Here is a 19,892-nt window from a genome sequence, read left to right as displayed (position 1 = left end):
TTACAGGGCTCGGGGTTATAAAATGATAATGTAGATGTCTGGGATTGGGCTGAAGGCTGGGACCCTTCTCCCACTTGTGGGGTCCATCCCTCAGCCCAGACATCTACACTGCAATTATATAGACTTGACCTCTAGTCAGCTGACAAGGACCAGTCATGGCTATTTTATTGCAGTGTAGATACACCCTTAGTATCTTTTTGGCTGCAACCTCCTATTCCCTGGACTTCCTACCTTTCACTTCTTCCTTCTCTAGGTCTATCCAAAATTCTGTTGCCAATATAATCTTCCTCTTTTGCTGTTCCGATTATATCCCAATTCTTCTCTGGTTTCTACACACTTTCTGCATCAAGTGCAAGCTCCTAATCCTCACTTCAAAAAACTATACACAAATCTTCTTTCCTCCTATATCTTGCCTTAATCATCAACTATACGTCTTCCCATTTCTGCCCAGGCTTCTGTCAAATTATCCCAATTGTCTCCTTTGCCTATATCTAACTTTGTGCATTCTTTCAGCGCCACTTCTTGCATCTAAAACAGCTTCCCTCATAATGCATTTGTTCACCAAATGTCTTCAGTCAGCTTTTGGGCATCAAAGTTTAGATTTTTGGCCAGAGAACTCTGGGAAGGAATGGGTATAAATCATCACCCATTTTGTTTTATATTGCATTTCACTCGCTTGTGACTTTAAAATATAAGCTCTTTTTCTTATCCTCTTCCTAGTATTTGCATTAGCAATGCACTGGGATTACAAGGTTTTTTGCACACCTTTTATGCTGATAGCTCTGGGAGCCTGATGAGCATATGTCAAAGAAGTAGTTTACTGTGTGGTTGTAGATAATGTATAGTGCACTAGTAACTATTCTGGAGCATATTTTGTTAAAAAAAAGTCTTAGCAATACAAGATCTCAACTGCAGTACTTTATTGTGTATTTACTGAGAAGTTGGGGAAAGAGTGGCCTTTTGTCCATGTGAATTATAGGATATACTGGTCAGTGATGTGTGATTAACAACTTTTTGCTGGAAAATCAATACTCAGAGGCTTCACTGTAGCATTCTGTGCTGCCACCTTGGAGGGAAATCATGTTTTCTCAATTACTGGGATTATTTATTCTCCAACTCAGTAGTAAAATCAACTTTTAGAATGCTGTCACATCACCTATGGAATGATGGGGGCATCAAAATGAGCACTCATCTGAATGTCTATCAGGCAGTTATGCTTACAATCCTTCACTATATAGCTGAGAGAGACAACATGGCCACCACATTAGAAAACTGGACCAGTTTCCTACTGTCTTCAATCTGTTTGCAGGGTCAAGTGGTGGGACAAGATTCACACTATCAAAATCCTTTTTCATTGCCTGATGTCTGGCATTCAAAGCATACGTGTGAAAGCTCAGCTGCATTGGTCTGGGAATCTTGTTGAAATGGCCAACTCAAGAATACTCAAGGCCATATTTTATAGTCCGCTACAGCAAGGTGTTACAATGTATCAATGTGGGGGGAGAAATTAAGGATGTTATGGACCCCTGCTAAGAAGTCACAGGTACAGCTGTCCCTAAATTAGGATCTATCACCTAACTGATCTCAGTACAAATAAGGATAAGGGACAAGAAAAGGTAACTAAAAAGGTGATTTAACATAAGGTAAATATATAGACAAATATGTCAGTAGCTTGCATGGGTATGAAGCCCAGAACCCTCTCCTTCTACAAATGAGAGACAAAGGGACTTATACTTTACAGATCAAAGTTCATCTAACCATCTGTCTCGGCCTCAAGATGTTGGATCCGGACCTACCACTGCGCTTGGGAATGACAAGCGGCGCAAGAGGGACTTGGACCTTTGATGACTGCTGGACCAGGATTAGGATCAGGATCATTTCTCAGGTAAGTAGCTGTGGCAGTATCTTTCAGAGATCTTTTGGCAGTTCTTGATCCGATGATGCAAATGTGGGCTGCTGCTAGGGAGGACAGCGCCCTAAAGCCTGTGGGCACGGGGGCCTTTTATATCCTCTGGTCTCTTGGCATATTAGTGACCACCTGATGAGTCCCTTCCCCGCCTTTCCACAAAAAAGCGCCAAACTCAAATTAAAGGGCACCAAAGTTCCAAACAGAAGGGTAGCCAACATGGCTGCCAAATAACTACTAGACACCATTCAAGATGGTGATTTTAACAAATTTTTGACATTACCATTTCCCAAGTAAATAATACAAGATACCAGATAGACATGAATCAGAGCATGCACATTAAAACATAAATACATGAATAATACAGTAAAAAAGGCACCTGTTCTCATGGTGGCCAATGCACAAACTATCAAGGCACAGTGAAGTCAAACTTGGACGCATATCAGGTTGACCCCAACAACAGGGAAGCACAGTGGTGGCAGATCTGTCATGTCACCATTAACCACTCTGAAGCATGGTGCACATTAACATCTGATGTGAAAAAAGCAAAAAAAGCAAAACAAGGATACAACAGCATGCAATGGTCATGGACAATCTTGCCTAACCCACTTGGAACTGTGTTTTTGGTTCTTGCATTGGTCTGACCTTGCATATTTGTGTTCACCAACAGCATTTGCTAAATCCTCATGTGTCAACATCAGCGTGAGACTCAATCATCAAAGGCACAAAAAATTGAGATGGTGATGGTTCTGAGAAAGTGCAGAACATGTGATGTAAGCTCTGTCAATAGAGCCACATACCAGTGAAAGGAAATGGAGTCACAGAATCTATTAAGAATTACCTGTACAAAAAGAAACATACAGCTCAGCTTCCATTATCCAAACTTCAGACTCCCTATTAGACAAAACAAAATCATGTTTCGCTTACATCTGGTACATTGAAAATTCCCTGTTATCTGCAACTCTGATTATATGAAACTATTCTATAGCTACTCTGCCCCACCCTGATGACATGTAAATAAACTCGGCTGAATTGCACAGTTTCACAATCCTCTTGCAACACGGATCTATTAGCCAAATCCATGCCAACCACTTCCAGTTGAACCAGTTTTCACATTCTTCCAGAGAAAAATCTTTTATATAAATAATTTCTTCATTAGCTGTCATGGGTCTGCACTCAGTTGTACAATTGTTGTCAGTAGTCCTGCCCTCATGCATTTTACAAATTAATCTAAGTAAAATTGTGTTAAAGTTCTCCAGTGGATGTAAGGTGGGACAAACCAAAGGGAAACAGATCAAGGAAAAACTGTTAAACCTTTGGTGAAAAATCCATTTAGTCACCATTGCCTTGATCTGCTTTATTCACTGTTTTAAACTCATGTCTGTTTTTATATATCTATGTGCAAACCATTAATTTTCTCTGCTTTCATTCGCTCATCTTAAACTATTACTTTAAACAACATGCCCCCCTAAAGTGCTTATGTCTTGTGAATCCACCACATGGTATTACCTGTCAATAAGAAGTGCCTCCACCACACTGCATGATCTGTTGTCTATGGAGATACACTTTAGACAACAGACAGGAGCGGAAGCAGCAGACTGATTTTTACATCGAACCAGTTGCCGGAGAAAACTGACTAGTACTTGCAAAGAGAAGAAAAGTAAAACACTGGACCTTCTAAAGCTGTAATTTTTTTTCCTGGACTTTTGTCTGTGGTTCTAGGTTAAAAGATGAAAGTTTGCCACAACCAGAGAGATGTCACACTACTAGTCTCTGCAACGTTAGAGATCATGTGCTACAAGATAGTATATTTGGAGGGAGGAGGGAACCTTCACTAGTAAACATTCAATTTCCAGGAAAAATTTGTGAGGCATTCTACTGGCAAATGGAAGATTTACTTTTCAAAACACCAAAACAAACAGCGACTGGTGTGTTCTATATTCTTTATGCAGTTTAAAAATGAAAATAAGTCTTCAAAAGGTCACTACCTCCTCCTCATGGAATTTTCTTTTGGAGACCTATATTCAGAACTGTTTCAACTTTCAGTAAGATCTGCACTACTATCCAGCTAGCTCAGAAACAGTTGGGTGTATTTTCATCAAATTTATTGGTTTAGTTGAAACTCTGTAAAGGGCTACCTGCTGAAAAAGCAAAAAATATAGCTACAAAAGAGTGCTAGGCCTAACTAGGTAGTGGACTCTGGAGGCAGATATAGCCTATTTACAGACTAACAAGTTTTTCATTCTGGACAATGTGTGCCTTTTTATGTTTGAGAAATAAATGTTTCTGAAATGAATCAAATAGTATAATTTTTTGTTTCATATCATAAAAGCTCATGGGTTATCTGGGGACGGGAGGTTCATGATGAGGAACAATCTTAGAAACCATGAACAGAAGAAGAAGACAAGCAATTTCTATTTAAAACACCTGCAATTCACTGATGCCCAATTGATTTAATCAAAGCAGGTATTTTCCACTTAATTTTCTATTCATAACAAAATTACATGTTCTGATGGGACTTTTAAGTCCAGCAATAGAGAAAAAGAGGCCTTCCAACTTTGCTGAGCAGGCAGCACAGCCCAGTAACTTTATTAATGTACATTTGGTACACAGTAGCTCATGCTCTAGACAGAAACCCCACTACAATTTTACCTGACTACTAATAAAACAATCACAAGGGGACAAACTTTCCTGTACTGTCATGTTGCAGAAGATCCTGTGCTCATATGCATATACTGTACACATACAGTGTGTATAGCTCAAACTGTAGTATGTGATACTAGAAAATAAATGGGGATGATAGTCAGTTACTGACAACTTTAGTACTGTATTCCAAATATAGACCTAGGAGTTCTAGTCCCAGACAATGTTCCCTCTAATTTTTGACAGACCAGGTGCACAAAAAATTTCTTCCGTGCAAATTTTTGAAGCAGAGTTCAAATTTGTGCACAATGAGGCAAATGCACCCAAGCGAGTAAAATGTGAACAATGTCAAAAGTCGCCTTTAAATGATATTTCGGCTTGGCTCCGATGTAGTATTTCATTTTTTGTGCGCGTGGTGTTTCGCCATGTGCGCGGGGTTTAGGATTTGTGTGGATGCACACACGCAAAAGCTTAGGGGGAACAGTGGTCCCAGATGTAAATTCTGAGACTCAGTTTGGGTTTTTTTACTTTAATGAACTAAGCCTCACACCACTATTGTAATGTTTGTAAAAGTCTGAGATCTTCAGAAGATGGTACAGAAATGAAAGGTGTATTATACACACAAAAATAACCTATTTATAGAATACAGAGAGTCTTAAAGTTATTTTATTGTTCGTATTCCAATAGTATCTAGAAGCCAGAATCAGGAATCAGATTCCCATTCTGCTAAGCAATGTTATATACACAGACCCCCACAAAAAGATGGCACAAACAGCCTATATAATTTAGTAAGAACTTGCAATCAGCAAATTGTTAAGTAAGGAAGCGTACTGGAAATAAATACCAAACTTGGTTTCAAATGTTTCCAATATTTAATCTCATCTAATGTTTATTAACTTCTCTACTTCCTGGAAGCAGGACCCACAGCCCGCCCCGCTGACTTTCAATCCAATATCCACTTCAATCTCTTTGGTCACTCGATTACAGACCTAAAAGTGGCAATTCTTCAACAAAAAAACTTCAAAAACAGACTCCAAGGAGAGACTGCTGAATTGGAAGTAATCTGCAAACAATTAATTTAGGCTTGAATAAAGACAGGGAGTGGATGTGTCATTACACAGAGTAAAACTATTTCCCCTTGTTTATTTCCCCTCCTACTGTTCTTGTAAAGTGCTGGAAATGGCCCACCTTGATTATCACTACAAAAGGTCCCCCTCCACCTCCCCCGCCCCCAGTAATAGCTCACCTTAAGTGATCACTCTATTACCGGTTGTCTGTGGGCGAGCACTGGCCTGCCTCCCAAGGCCTGTGAAAGTGAGGGATCGTTATCCAGGGTGGGTTGTAGATCACTGATGATGTATTGGAGAGGTTTTAGCTGAGGACTGTATGTGATGGCCAGTGGAGTTCTGTTGATTTCTTTCTTGGGCTTGTCTTGCAGCAGGAGGCTTCTGGGTACATGTCTGGCTCTGTTGATCTATTTCCTTATTTCCTCGTGTGGGTATTGTAGTTTTGAGAATGCTTGGTGAAGATCTTGTAGGTGTTGGTCTGTGTCTGAGGGGTTGGAGCAAATGCAGTTGTACCTCAGCGCTTGGCTGTAGACAATGGATCGTGTGGTGTGTCCAGGATGGAAGCTGGAGGCATGAAGGTAGGCATAGCGTGGTGTTAACGTGACCGTCACTTATTTGCACGGTGGTGTCTAGGAAGTGGACCTCCCGTGTAGATTGGTCCAGGCTGAGGTTGATGGTGGGGTGGAAGCTATTGAAATCATGGTGGAATTTTTCCAGGGTTTCCTTCCCATGGGTCCAGATGATGAAGATGTCATCAGTGTAGCGTAGTTTATGCTAAACTGTCTGATCCACTTTGTATTTAGTTGTGGCATTCTGAGTACCTTTCCCAGACCTGAGGAAGAGCTCTGTGTAGCTTGAAAGCTTGTCTCTCTCATCAACAGAAGTAGGTCCAATAGAAGATACTACCTCACCCACCTTGTCTCTCTAATATCCTGAGACTGAAATGGCAACATACAACTATACTGTCATACTGTTTATTAATACATCTGTGCAAAGTGTAATGTAGAATTGAGAATTTTGAAGCTCTGGTTACACTTCAGTTGAGACTGTGTAGGGTTGCAGAGTTCATATACTACGCAGTCAATTCAGGAATGTACACAGTCTGATTTAGTTGGGATTGGTCCTGCTTTGAGCAGGGGGTTGGACTAGACCTCCTGAGGTCTCTTCCAACCCTAATCTTCTATGATTCTATGTTTAGAGGGCAGAAGAAAAGGCAATTTATGACTGCACTAGGAAACTGATTGCTCAACTTCCACTTTCATTTAAGTTCAACCAACAAACCTAAACAATCTACAGTCTCTTTTGTATGCAGTGTTGTATTATTACCTCACCGACCTTATCTCTCTACACTCTTTTTTTAGAATTTCTTAACCGTTGATGTAACCCATATCTGCTTGGTGTGGTGCTCTATTCCCCTCTAGTGGCACCTAGACCATCTAGAGATTGATGAGTCTGCTATAACCTTTGCTAAGAGCCACATAGCTTTTAACTCATGCAGTAGAGGCTAATGCCAGGGGCGGCTGGTTTGTATAATTTTTGGTGGTGCCCAGAACAGGCCCAAGTCCTGCCCGTGCCCCCCCCCCCCCACCTGCCTTGTAAGCCAATACAGTAACTCCTCACTTAAAGTCATCCCGGTTAACATTGTTTTGTTGTTGTGTTGCTGATCAATTAGAGCAGTGCCTCTCAAACTCTTTTTTCCCTGCGGACCACTTGAAAATTGCTGAGGGTCTTGGCGAACCACTTAATGATCTTTCCAAATGTTGTTTGTACCGTTAGCTAACTATTGTAAAGTGCTTTGGATAAAAGTGCTATATAAAAAAAACCCTTAATAATAATTAACTTTTTTGTTCTACACATAAAAGCACACAACTCATATTTTAATATCAGTAGTCTTAACCTTTCTAATGCGATGGATGTGGCCTCTCCCCCACCGCAGCAGCCCCCAACCTGGGGCCAGGAAGAAGTGGGGTTCTCTCCCTCTCTCCCCCACCGCAGCAGCCCCTGAGCTTGGGCTGGAAAGCAGTGGGGTTTCTCCCCTGTCACAGCAGCCACAGAGCTGAAGCTGGGAAGGAAGGGGGTCTCTCCCCAGCAGCCGGAGCCCTGGAGCCTCTTTCTCTGGCCGCTGTAGCCCTGCACGTCCCAAATGCCCACCACCTCCTCTTCTCACACCACTGCCCCCTCCCACCTATCCCCTATTCCCCCCAAGGCCACCACCTCACCTTACATGTGCATCTTCTCCAGGCACCTAATTAGTAGAGCCACGCCTGCGCAACTCCACTAATTAGGTGGGTGGCCCTTCATTCTCCCATGTGCGGCCGCCCAGGAGCGCACCTTAGAAGGAACTATCCGTGGACCACCTGAATGGAGCTCAGTTTGAGAACCCCTGAATTAGAGAACATGCTCATTTAAAGTTGTGCTATGCTCCCTTATAGTGTTGTTTGGCAGCCACCTGCTTTGTCCACTCCCTGCAGAAAGAGCAGCCCATTGGAGCTAGTAGTGGGGGCTTGGAATCACGGTGGGCCGACAGCCCCCCTATCAGCCCCGACAGCCCCCCTAAGTTCCCTGTGCTGCTGCTGCCCAGCAGACTATCAACTGCTGGGCAGTTCAGGTGTCCCTTCCCCCCACGGCCATGTGCTGCTCCTGCCCCCTGCCCCGGAGCTGCTCCTGTGAACCTCCTGCTTGCTGTGCAGAGGAGGACGGGGAAGAGGGGTGTTGATGTCAGGGTGTCCTCCTCCCCTATTCCTGCACCCCCATCTCCACAGAGCACACAAAGACACGACAGGGCTCAGAATGGAGGGAGCTTGCTGGCAGCAACTGCTCTCTTAAAGTCTCTTTCACACACACACACACACACACACACACACGGTGTGCGTGTGTCTGTCTCTCTCTGCCATGCTGTCTTCCCCTCCCCACCCTCCCATTCGTGCTGCCTTATAGAGTGTGAGGCTGCATTAACAGTGTGTTAACCCTTGAGGGCTCAGCCGAGTGCTAGTTCATCATTTAGCAGTAAGGCATTCCCTGAGAAATATCCCACCCTCTGACTACACTGCTTCAACCAAGCTTCACAATCATCATTGCTGTGTACAGTATTAAATTGTTTGTTTAAAACTTATACTCTGTGTGTGTGTGTGTGTGTGTGTGTGTAGTCTTTCCTCTGGCAAAAAAAAAATTCCCTGTAACTTAACTCACCCCCCCCCCCGACATTAATTCTTATGGGGAAATTGGATTTGCTTAACACCATTTCACTTAAAACAGCATTTTTCAGGAATAGAACTACAACGTTAAGCGAGGCGTTACTGTATATTTTTTTAAATATAAATATATTTAAAGTATATTTCTGGGGTGGGGCTGGTGATGAGGGGGTTGGCGGTATGAGGGGGCTCAGGCAGAGGGCTGGGATGCAGGGGTGAGGGCTGTGGATGAGGGGTTTGGGGTGCAGACAGGCTGCCCTGGGACAAGGGCCAGAAAAGGAGGATTTCCCCCAGCCCTCTCCCTGCAGGCAGCAGCAAGCTCTGGGGGAGGGCCCCCCCTGCACCACACTCACCTTGCACCACTGTCACTGCATGTGCTCCTAAAGTTCCTCTCAGGTACAGGAAGCCCCCTCGCCTCCCCTGTGGTGGGTGCCATGGGCAGGAGGATGGGGGGGTTGCCATCACATGTGTGCCTCCTCCCCTGGTGCTGCCCCTCACTGTAGCCTCACTGGGGATGGGGCTGTCTCTTGCCCAGCATGGGGCAGGAGCAGTGACTATGGGCAGGGGGCCCCCTGTGCTTGAGGAGGGTCCTGCTGGAAAATGAAAGGGTCTGTGGGGGGAAGGGCAGGCTCAGGGTCAGCCTGTGCTGGCAGTAGTGAATGGGAGGCACTAGGACCCTGCGGCGGCAGTTGATGCAGGGAGGCAGCATGTATCTGCTCCAGGGCCCAAGGGAGGTGCGCTAGGGCAGCAAGTGGGGGCTGGGGGACACTCGGGGGAGGTGCACAAGGGCAGCAGGCAGGGCTAGGGGAAGACACTCAGCCCCAAACATTGGTGGAGCTGGGCCCCCGGGCCCTGAATATTGCTGGAGTCCAGGCACCAGGAGCCCATACAACTCGCAGCCCCTGGCTCATGCAGTTAGCTACAGAGGTCACAGGTTCAATCCTGCCCACTGATGACCAGGGTCTGTTAGTGTTACATGAACACCAACACAAAATGGAACTGAGGCTATGTCTACACAACAGCTATGTCAATCAGGGGTGTGATCTCTGACAGACACAGCTGTCCCATCAGAAGCCCCTAGAGTAAACACAGGTTTCAGAGTAACAGCACAAATCCAGGTTTTCTCACCCTCCGCCCCCCTCCCACACAAACTCACTCTCCTGGTGGTAATAGCCCATCCAAAGTGACCACTCTCTTTACAATGACAGGTTTCAGAGGAACAGCCGTGTTAGTCTGTATTCGCAAAAAGAAAATTGTTTCATATTCTCTGTGTGTATATAAAGTCTGCTGCAGTTTCCACGGTAAACATCTGATGAAGTGAGCTGTTGCTCACGAAAGCTCATGCTCAAATAAATTGGTTAGTCTCTAAGGTGCCACAAGTACTCCTTTTCTTTTTGCGAATACAGACTAACACGGCTGTTCCTCTGAAACCTGTCATTGTAAGGAGAGTAATCACTTTAGATAAGCTATTACCAACAGGAGAGTGGGGTGGGAGGAGGTATTGTTTCATGGTCTCTGTGTATATAATGTCTTCTGCAGTTTCCACAGTATGCATCCGATGAAGTGAGCTGTAGCTCACCAAAGCTTATGCTCAAATAAATTGGTTAGTCTCTAAGGTGCCACAAGTACTCCTTTTCTTTGTGATCATTGAAACACATGCAGCTGGTGGAGAAAAAAAAAAGGGACAGTGGTATTTAAAGAGACACATTTTATAAAACAGTGGCTACAGTCTTTCAGGATAAACCTTGCTGTTAATATTACATACATAGCACATGTGCTTTCGTTACAAGGTCGCATTTTGCCTCCCCACACCGCACGGCTACCTCCTCAACCCTCCCCCTCCCCATGGCTAACAGCGGGGAACATTTCTGTTCAGCCGCAGGCAAAACAGCTCAGCAGGAACGGGCTCCTCTGAATGTACCCTGAAGAAAAGCACCCTATTTCAACCAGAAGACCATGAATGATATCTCACTCTCCTGAGGATAACAGAGATAAAGAACGCATGTTGTTTGAACACCAGCAAACATACACTGCAATGCTTTGTTGTACAATGATTCCTGAGTATGTGTTACTGGCCTGGAGTGGTAAAGTGTCCTACCATGAAGGACACAATAAGGCTGCCCTCCCCAGAAACCTTTTGCAAAGGCTTTGGGAGTACATCCAGGAGAGCCGCGAATGCCAGGGCAAATTGATCCTTTCGCATGCTTGCTTTTAAACCATGTATAGTATTTTAAAAGGTACACTCACCGGAGGTCCCTTTTCCGACTGCTGGGTCCAGGAGGCAGCCTTGGGTACTGGCTCCAGGTCCAGAGTGAGAAACAGTTCCTGGCTGTCGGGAAAACCGGTAGCTCACAGCAAGCAAGCGGAGAAATCTACAACCTCCTCCTCATCATCATCTTCTTCGTCCCCAAAACCTGCTTCCGTGTTGCCTCCATCTCCATTGAAGGAGTCAAACAACACAGCTAGGGTAGTGGTGGCTGAACCCCCTAAAATGGTATGCAGCTCATCATAGAAGCAGTATGTTTGGGGCTCTGACCCGGAGTGGCCGTTCGCCTCTCTGGTTTTCTGGTAGGCTTGCCTCAGCTCCTTCAGTTTCACGCGGCACTGCTTCGGGTCCCTGTTATAGCCTCTGTCCTTCATGCCCTGGGAGATTTTGACAAAGGTTTTGGCATTTCGAAAACTGGAACGGAGTTCTGATAGCACGGATTCCTCTCCCCATACAGCGATCAGATCCCGTACCTCCCGTTCGGTCCATGCTGGAGCTCTTTTGCGATTCTGGGACTCCATCATGGTCACCTCTGCTGATGAGCACTGCACGGTCACCTGCAGCTTGCCACGCTGGCCAAACAGGAAATGAGATTCAAAAGTTCACGGTTCTTTTCCTGTCTACCTGGCCAGTGCATCTGAGTTGAGAGTGCTGTCCAGAGCAGTCACAATGGAGCACTCTGGGATAGGTACCGGAGGCCAATACCGTCGAATTGTGTCCACAGTACCCCAAATTCGACCTGGCAAGGCCGATTTAAGCGCTAATCCACTTGTCAGGGGTGGAGTACGGAAATCGATTTTAAGAGCCCTTTAAGTCGAAATAAGGGGCTTCATCGTGTGGACGGGTGCAGGTTTACATCGATTTAATGCTGCTAAATTCGACCTAAAGTCCTAGTGTAGACCAGTGCTAAGTGTCCATGAGAGAATGCATCCACATCTGTGGCAGAGAAAACCTAACACACACTGTCTGAGTCTTGTATAATCAGTTATCCTAATTTGTATGTGATTTTCTTAGTTACATAATAATAACAGCTCTAGCTGAAGAATTATTATATTACATTTTATTATTTGGAGAAGTAGAATGATCACATTTAAGTCACATAGTAAACTATTTTATTTGTAAAAGCAGCAAAGAGTTCTGTGGCACCTTATAGACTAACAGATGTATAAGAGCATAAGCGTTTGTGGGTGAATACCCACTTTGTCAGCTGCAATAAATATTTTATTTATGTTTCTATCACCCTGTAGACACTATGCCAACATAGCGCTGTAGTGTAGACTTGCCCGATGATTCAGTCAGCTGCTGTGCCAGAGACTTTGCTACAGAGTTTAAGTCCAGCTGGCTGCAGAGTAAACTGAGCCTTTATCTTTGGTTTTGAGAATGCTTGTCTTCCCAAAATCCATATTTTGGGCAAAGGCGGAGAATACTATGCATTCTGTCTTCTAATATATATTTCTATTTCCTTACGTGAGTGTTTAACAGAATAATCTTCACATTGCATCAAGTTATCAATTCTGGAGATTCCAGCTTATATTCAGAAAACTAGTTCTTTTAGTGAACAAAAAAACCCTAGATTTTGCAAACTCTTGCAATGTAATAACATATTTTAGTAACATGTATACATATATTTTGCAATACAAATCAAATATGGCTTTTAAGTGGTATTGTCCCTTTAATAAATAGGAGAATGGATATCCTCCTGCATGCTTTGAAATGCTGACGCAGGCAGCATAATATTTTGTAGCAGCAAATGATACAGATGGTCCCCAACAGCAAATATGGTCCCCAACAGCAAATATGCCAAATTCAGAGCAAATATATATTAATTCAATTTAAACAATAAATAAATAAATGGGGGAAATCCCTCATGCATCAGCATAAAGCTGTTATCTGCAGAAGTACTTCTGTAGAAAATGCATTTATAAGTTTTTTCCATTTCTAAAGATGCAGGTACTTCTGATATTCTAGCCTATCATAACCTCCTACTTCTCAGCACATATTAACGCAAACAGAAAAAATATAGTAAATGTAATTTCTACAAATAGATAAAGCTTTAACAGGCAACAAAAACAGTTGTTATTTTTTAATCACAGTTGACAAGCCAGTGTTGCTCCAAGGCAAAAAATGTGATTCAAGGCATCCAAAATCTACACACATACAGCAACCTAACTACTTACCCTGTTATAACAGGATTTCTGAGAGAGTTTATCAAGAACTGCCAGTGGTTTCCGTCCACTACCAGTCTCCAGGCACTCAAAAAGGATTCACAGGTTAGTGACACTTACTGGTCCTCCCTAACACCACAATCTTGCAGACCTCATTTGTACCACTGAAGTCAATGAGATTTGCGTGAACACAATGGCCGCAGCATCAGAGTGTAAAATAAATTTACATGTGTAAGAGTTAAGAATAGTGAAAATGTCAGCATATCTGGTCACATATTTTATATTTCACTATGGTATCTGAACTCCTGTGATAGATGCTTTCAGTTGTTAATTATACAGACAGCAAGGAGTGACAGAATTACCTAAACAAAACTATTCTACAGTATTAGGTATAGAGACAAAGGAGAAATCCACGAGGAACTGCAGGAATCAGTTCAAACCATAAACTGAAAATCAAAAACATCAACCTTTAACACAAAGCTCACTTATACATATAGTTAATCTAAATATTAAAAAAGATACCCAGGACTTCATGAAAACTATTTGTAGACAAATCCTAGCCTGTGAATTCAAAATGCTTAACAGACATAGGGGTCAAATCAGAGCCAGAGAAGACAATATGGGTGTAGTTGGGTAAGATAAGCAGGAGGAGTCCCTTAGTGTTCCCTGTATCTTCTCTAATTTAGCATGCATTCAATACCCAATACAAAGAATTATCAAATAATGAATGTATATTACCTATCTTATTCTTAAGTACTTAGCTGACTCAGGGATTGAGTATTGATTTCAATGGTACTACTCATGTGACTAAGGAGAAGCATATGCTTAAAGGTTCTACTGACTCAGGGGCCTAGTGGGTAAGGGGGCTAAGCGGGAGCTACTAAAGTCAACAGAAAAGTTTCCATTGGCTTTTATGGGGTTTGGACCAGGCCCCTGAATAAAGAGGGCACTTTTTTTTTTCTGCAATATATTTTATTTTGTAAAATGGAGGAAAAGCAAACTAAACATTGCAGGCACATTTTTTTTTTTTTTTAACTCTTACAAAAAAAGGACTGGCTACAATATTAAAATTGTCCTCATTTTATTTTTTCTTCACTGTTTTCTTTTATTCAGAACAACAACTTGGAAAGATACAGGGTAGCTTTAGGATGATGAGCCATAAATTATGTAATTTAATCCTGTACGGTGGATTCATCTTGCATGCCTGGATTCAATGAACACAAAAACGTTTTTAAAAATTATAATGGAGGGAAGGTAAAGGAAAATCCAATTTAAATACCAGAAGCCTTTCTAAAAAGGCAGCAGTAGCCAAAAACAAAAGCGAAAAAGAAGAAGATCAAAGAACAAGCCACAATAATGAAGCCATGAAATCCAGCAGGAAGGCACCTGCTTGATTTTGGCCCTGTGAGAAACAAGATTAGTATGAAGATTTAAATTCACACACCAAGGAGATAGAAAGAATAATAAATAAATAAATTTTTAGTTTCACAAAATGTTTTGCTGTGTACTTAAATGTTTAATAAGCATGTTTTTACAACTCTGATCAAAAAACCTCCAGGACTGCCAACGAAAGCAATTTACAGTGAATAAACCATAAGGTAGCTATACTTCAACTTTTTGGTAGTTTATACAAAATATTCTTTTAGTTATAAGAAATGTAAATATCCTGAGAAACTACTAATTCTAATCAAATATGATTATGGTAGAAATTATTGTTCCATTATACTGATGCCCAGGATTTTGGCAGGTGAGGTTTGGGTATGTCATTGATAAAAATAAGCTCATTGCCAGAAAGAAGAATATCAGATGCATTCGAGTGTATAAACCCGCAGATCCATTCTGGGTGATTCTTGTGAACCACTTAGTGAAATTAGATCCTCATCTGCTCTTTAGCCCAGTCAAACACTGCTGTACTAATGATTGGTCATGCCATTCCAGCGTGTCTTAAGTGAAAACCCTCCTAATCAGACCAAAACGTTGGGGGGGGGGGGGAGGAAATAAAATCCTTCTCTGTCTTAAACAGTTGAATAAGACCAACAAATTACATTTAAAGTATGTGATTAGGATCCCATTTAAACTAGAATCCTCACACAAACCCTGCAAATAAAGTGCAACCTCCAACACAACTAAGTGCTCCACACTAAGATGCAGTAATCATAAAAATGAGTAGACCCATATCAAGCTATACACAAATCTTTTAATAAGATATGCAACCTTATAAAAACACCTCTAGATGATTTAACATTTTCCATTATAAGCCCTTTGTTTTCAGTTGCTTAGATCTTTTCCAAACTATCTGAGCAGATATTTTCCACAATGGGTGTCTGCATCAGGCTAAATTTCTTTCAAGTACTTCCGGTAAAACAGTTCAACCATTTTGAAGAATGATGTTAGGGAAAACATTAAAAAATTCTTACAATAATTTCACTGAGAAACTATTGCCTCTCCATGGACTAGAGTGAGAACTTGAAATCTGACTAGGGGCTGCCTTTCTGTCGTATGAAATTCTGCTCCAACTTGGCCAACTTATGAGCCTCTGAAAATCACTGTTGGTGATCAGTAAAGACATTTGAAAAAGAGTTTGACATCAAAACTCTCAAAAGTTTTTTTGTACTGAGCAAACTCCATCCCAAGGATGCAGAAGCGGAGCAGCACTTGGCCTGCAAGTGCTCCTCTGGCTGCCAAGGGCCAGTGTGGTGCCATGAACTGGAATGGATAACGGTGCTCTCAATACTCTGCCTGCTAGTGCCCAGGCAGTGTGGTGGTGAAGGAAGTTATCATACTAGAATACAGGGAAGGGCTGGGCACAAAACAAAAGAGAACGACAGGGACAAGAAGGCCAATGGCATTTTGGGATGTATAAGTAGGGGCATAGCGAGCAGATCGAGGGACGTGATCGTTCCCCTCTATTCGACATTGGTGAGGCCTCATCTGGAGTACTGTGTCCAGTTTTGGGCCCCACGCTTCAAGAAGGATGTGGATAAATTGGAGAGAGTCCAGCGAAGGGCAACAAAAATGATTGGGGGTCTGGAACACATGAGTTATGAGGAGAGGCTGAGGGAGCTGGGATTGTTTAGCCTGCAGAAGAGAAGAATGAGGGGGGATTTGATAGCTGCTTTCAACTACCTGAAAGGGGGTTCCAAAGAGGATGGCTCTAGACTGTTCTCAATGGTATCAGATGACAGAACGAGGAGTAATGGTCTCAAGCTGCAGTGGGGGAGGTTTAGATTGGATATTAGGAAAAACTTTTTCACTAAGAGGGTGGTGAAACACTGGAATGCGTTACCTAGGGAGGTGGTAGAATCTCCTTCCTTAGAGGTTTTTAAGGTCAGGCTTGACAAAGCCCTGGCTGGGATGATTTAACTGGGAATTGGTCCTGCTTCGAGCAGGGGGTTGGACTAGATGACCTTCTGGGGTCCCTTCCAACCCTTATATTCTATGATTCTATGACAAAGCCAGGGTGAAGGGGAAAAAGGGAAGCAATAGGGGTTGGGGAATAGGAATCTGTAAAATGAGGACAATAATACTTCCCTACCTCATGTAAGTGTTGTGAAGATGAATTCATTAATGTTTCTGAAGACCTCACATCTAGAGTGATGAGTGGGATCACTTCAGTGCCCTTTTACTTGTGCTCATCACTTTCTTGAGTAGCAGCTAATGGAATATGAAAATCTCATCTGCTCCAAAGTGGTCTGAACAGAAGTTGCAAAGTTCACATTTACAATTCACTCTGCTGTTGATGGGACTCTTACGAGCAACAAAGATGTTATTGTCCCCATTTTACATATGAAAACAAGCAGAGAGCTGCTGATGTTGCTGGAGATACTCTGGTAGATACAGACACAAAAGATTCTTCATTTCTGCCCACAAGAAAAGGTAGAAGTACAATAAAGCTTAGAAGACACTGGTGAGTTTCACAGCTGCTACTCAAATGGGCCAGGCAACAGTTGAACTGACCTGAATCACGTTTTTTAGACACTGTTGCTGATGGATCTCTTCCTCTTGGCAGTGTTTACTATTGAACACCACAGAGTGCATATTTGTTCTAAATTGAATAAGAGTTCTGTGTAGCTCGAAAGCTTGTCTATTTCACTAACGGAAGTTGGTTCAATAAAAGGTATTACATCGCCCACCTTGTCGCTCTAACTTAGTCATTTAGGGACAATGTACTTTTCCTGGGATTCTTGGAAGTACAGTCACCACCTACAGAAGAATCATCATTCTATTCTGATATGGAAGAGAATAGTGCTAAAAAGCAGATTACAGTAAACAGTAGGAAAAACAGTTACGCCCAGTGTAATTCTACTATGAAGGATAATAAGCTAACTATTCTCATGGAGTTGCTGTTCAGATAGGAGAGCTAACTTTGCATCCTTCTCACTCAAAGAGCCAGATAAGAAAAGAGGAGGTGGCTTTTAGAACTCTCTTCTCAAAGAGAAGAGAAACTTGACAAGAAGATTTTTTTCAGCTTTGTAAGCAATGATAGAAGACATAAGATGATCAGAAAAGTTATCTGTCAGGCTCCACTGGAAGTCTAATATAACTGCTTAGCAAGAGAAACCTTAATAGACCCTAATAAACATTTTTCAGTAACTTTTTTTAAAGCCATCTCTTCATGAACTGTTTTGCTGACAAGATTGAGAAAATTAATTACTGCTTCAAAAGCGATTCCCTTCTAGACTTAAATGAAAGAGATTTTAAACCAAAAAGCCATAAATAAGAATTACTAACTTACCAATTGATGCATCACCATCTAACAAATTGTCATCTTCAGAAGTTTGAAAGTCCATAATGACACCTGCTCCATCTAAAAGTTCCTCATCGCTGCTTGCACTAGTTATACTGTTGTAACTATTTCGATAGTAGCCTCTATGGAACAGCTGCTCAGACTCCATTTAGCTGCTTTATAACCTAAGAGAGGGAAGAATGCTGTGTTAGGAAGCAGCTTTTAAGATACACAAGAGAAAACTGAAAATTAATATTAAATAAAGCAAATACACTTGAGCTTCGTTGGATAAAACTTCAGATCATACTATGTGGAACAACATCCAAGTACTATATTTTAATACTCTTTATTAGTTACATATTGGTATAACAATACTTACCATGTAGGACCTCTTATGCAAGGAAGAATGTCTTATTTATGGCTAATTCTCCCTCATCCCCCTTCCCAGGCCCTTCCTACTTCAATCTCAATTCTCCTGTAACTATTCCACTCTGACGAAACACGATAGTAATCCAAATAGGCTCCCTTTGGACAGATACCTAGCCAATATTCATCTCTAAACAAGCATAAGGAAGATCAATGGCATAAACAACACTCAATGTTAATATACTCGGGGTTGAGGGGTAAATGAAAAAGTAAGCTTCCTTAGCCATTAAGTCAGCTCAGTGTGGCCAACTATGTTATATAGTCTACTGTAATCCCAGTATCCCACTGGAGTCAGAGCTCAGAGTATAAAGGAAGTTTTAAAACAGATTTTTAAAAAGTCACCTTAATTGTAGTGCATAAAAGAGTGAGCCCTATTTAAGTAAATTCAGAATTAAGTCATACATAAGTCATAAAATACTGAAAGACTTTTATTAAGAGGTTGTAAACCAAAAAGAGACACTAAGAACTGGTTTTACTGTAATATAAGTCGATCAACATGAACTTCATTTTTTAACCACACATTCATAATCAAATAGGGTAGCAAAGTGTATCCCTTTGCTAACACGGAGGAGTCTGCAAGTTGCAGTGGATCACCTTTTTGCACACTATATAATATGGTAACATTGGTTATGAAAAAGAGGGATGGACACACAAGATTTGCTTGTGTTTACTTCATATTCATGCAGGTAGTGGCTAATTAGTCTGTACTTTCGACTTTGCCAAGATCTGAGCCAGTCATTTCTATAGGCCTATCTGGGGGGAAAATGCCCCTGAATCTTGATGACCGTCTCCCCTGCCTTTACTCAAAAAGCCCCCAAAAATAAAACAAAAAAAAGCTTGGTTACTAACCTTTCTGTAACTGTTGTTCTTCGAGATGTATTGCACATGTTCATTCCAATGTAGGTGTGTATGCACCCTGAGCACAGTTGCCAGAATTCTTTCCCCTAGTGGTATCTGTCGGGTTGGCTCCAATGCCCTCTGGTGTCATGCGCTCATGCTGCTGGTACAAAGGGCCCTGCTGACCCTGCTCCCCTTCAGTTTCTTCTTACTGACCGCCTCCGATAAGAGGGGGCAGATAGTGAGTTTTGAAATGGACATATACAACACATCTCAAAGAACAAGTTATGGAAACATTAGTAACTGTTTCTTCTTCAAATACTTGCACATGACCATTCCAATGTAGGTGGCTCACAATGAGTTGTACAGGAGGTAGGTTTAGAGTTCAAAGGCAAGGTGACAGCAAGACTGTGCGGCCAAAGCTGGCATTGTCTCTAGCCTGCTAAGTGATGGCATAGTGCATTGAGAATGTGTGCACTGATGACCAGGTTGCTGCTCTGCAGATGTCCTGGGTAGGGACTTGTGCTGGGAAGGCGGTGGCGAAGGCCATAGTAGTTTAGCGCAGAATACCTGCGGGAAGATTGCTTCACTGTAGTGAAATTGTGAGACCACCTTTAAGAGGAATGAAAGGTATGGGCACAGCTGGACTTTATTCTTGAAGATGA

The 19,892-nt window shown here is 42.3% G+C and overlaps 1 protein-coding gene across 2 annotated transcripts in view; it reads right to left on the bottom strand.

Moving 5' to 3' along the window:
* CLCN3 (chloride voltage-gated channel 3) overlaps positions 1 to 19,892 on the bottom strand; it is a 127,957-nt gene that overhangs the window by 64,908 nt on the left and 43,157 nt on the right. For both annotated transcript variants that reach the window (XM_048847682.2, XM_048847685.2), the window contains exon 2: positions 17,974 to 18,149. In XM_048847682.2, the coding sequence (XP_048703639.1) occupies positions 17,974 to 18,133 (160 nt within the window). In that variant the 5' untranslated portion in view covers positions 18,134 to 18,149. The remainder of the gene's footprint in view (positions 1 to 17,973; positions 18,150 to 19,892) is intronic.

The sequence above is a fragment of the Caretta caretta genome, chromosome 4, assembly GCF_965140235.1.
Source record: "Caretta caretta isolate rCarCar2 chromosome 4, rCarCar1.hap1, whole genome shotgun sequence".
Classification (NCBI taxonomy): Eukaryota; Metazoa; Chordata; order Testudines; family Cheloniidae; genus Caretta; species Caretta caretta.
The sequence above is the reverse complement of the archived record's forward strand: the minus strand, read 5'-3'. Positions and strand labels throughout refer to the sequence as shown.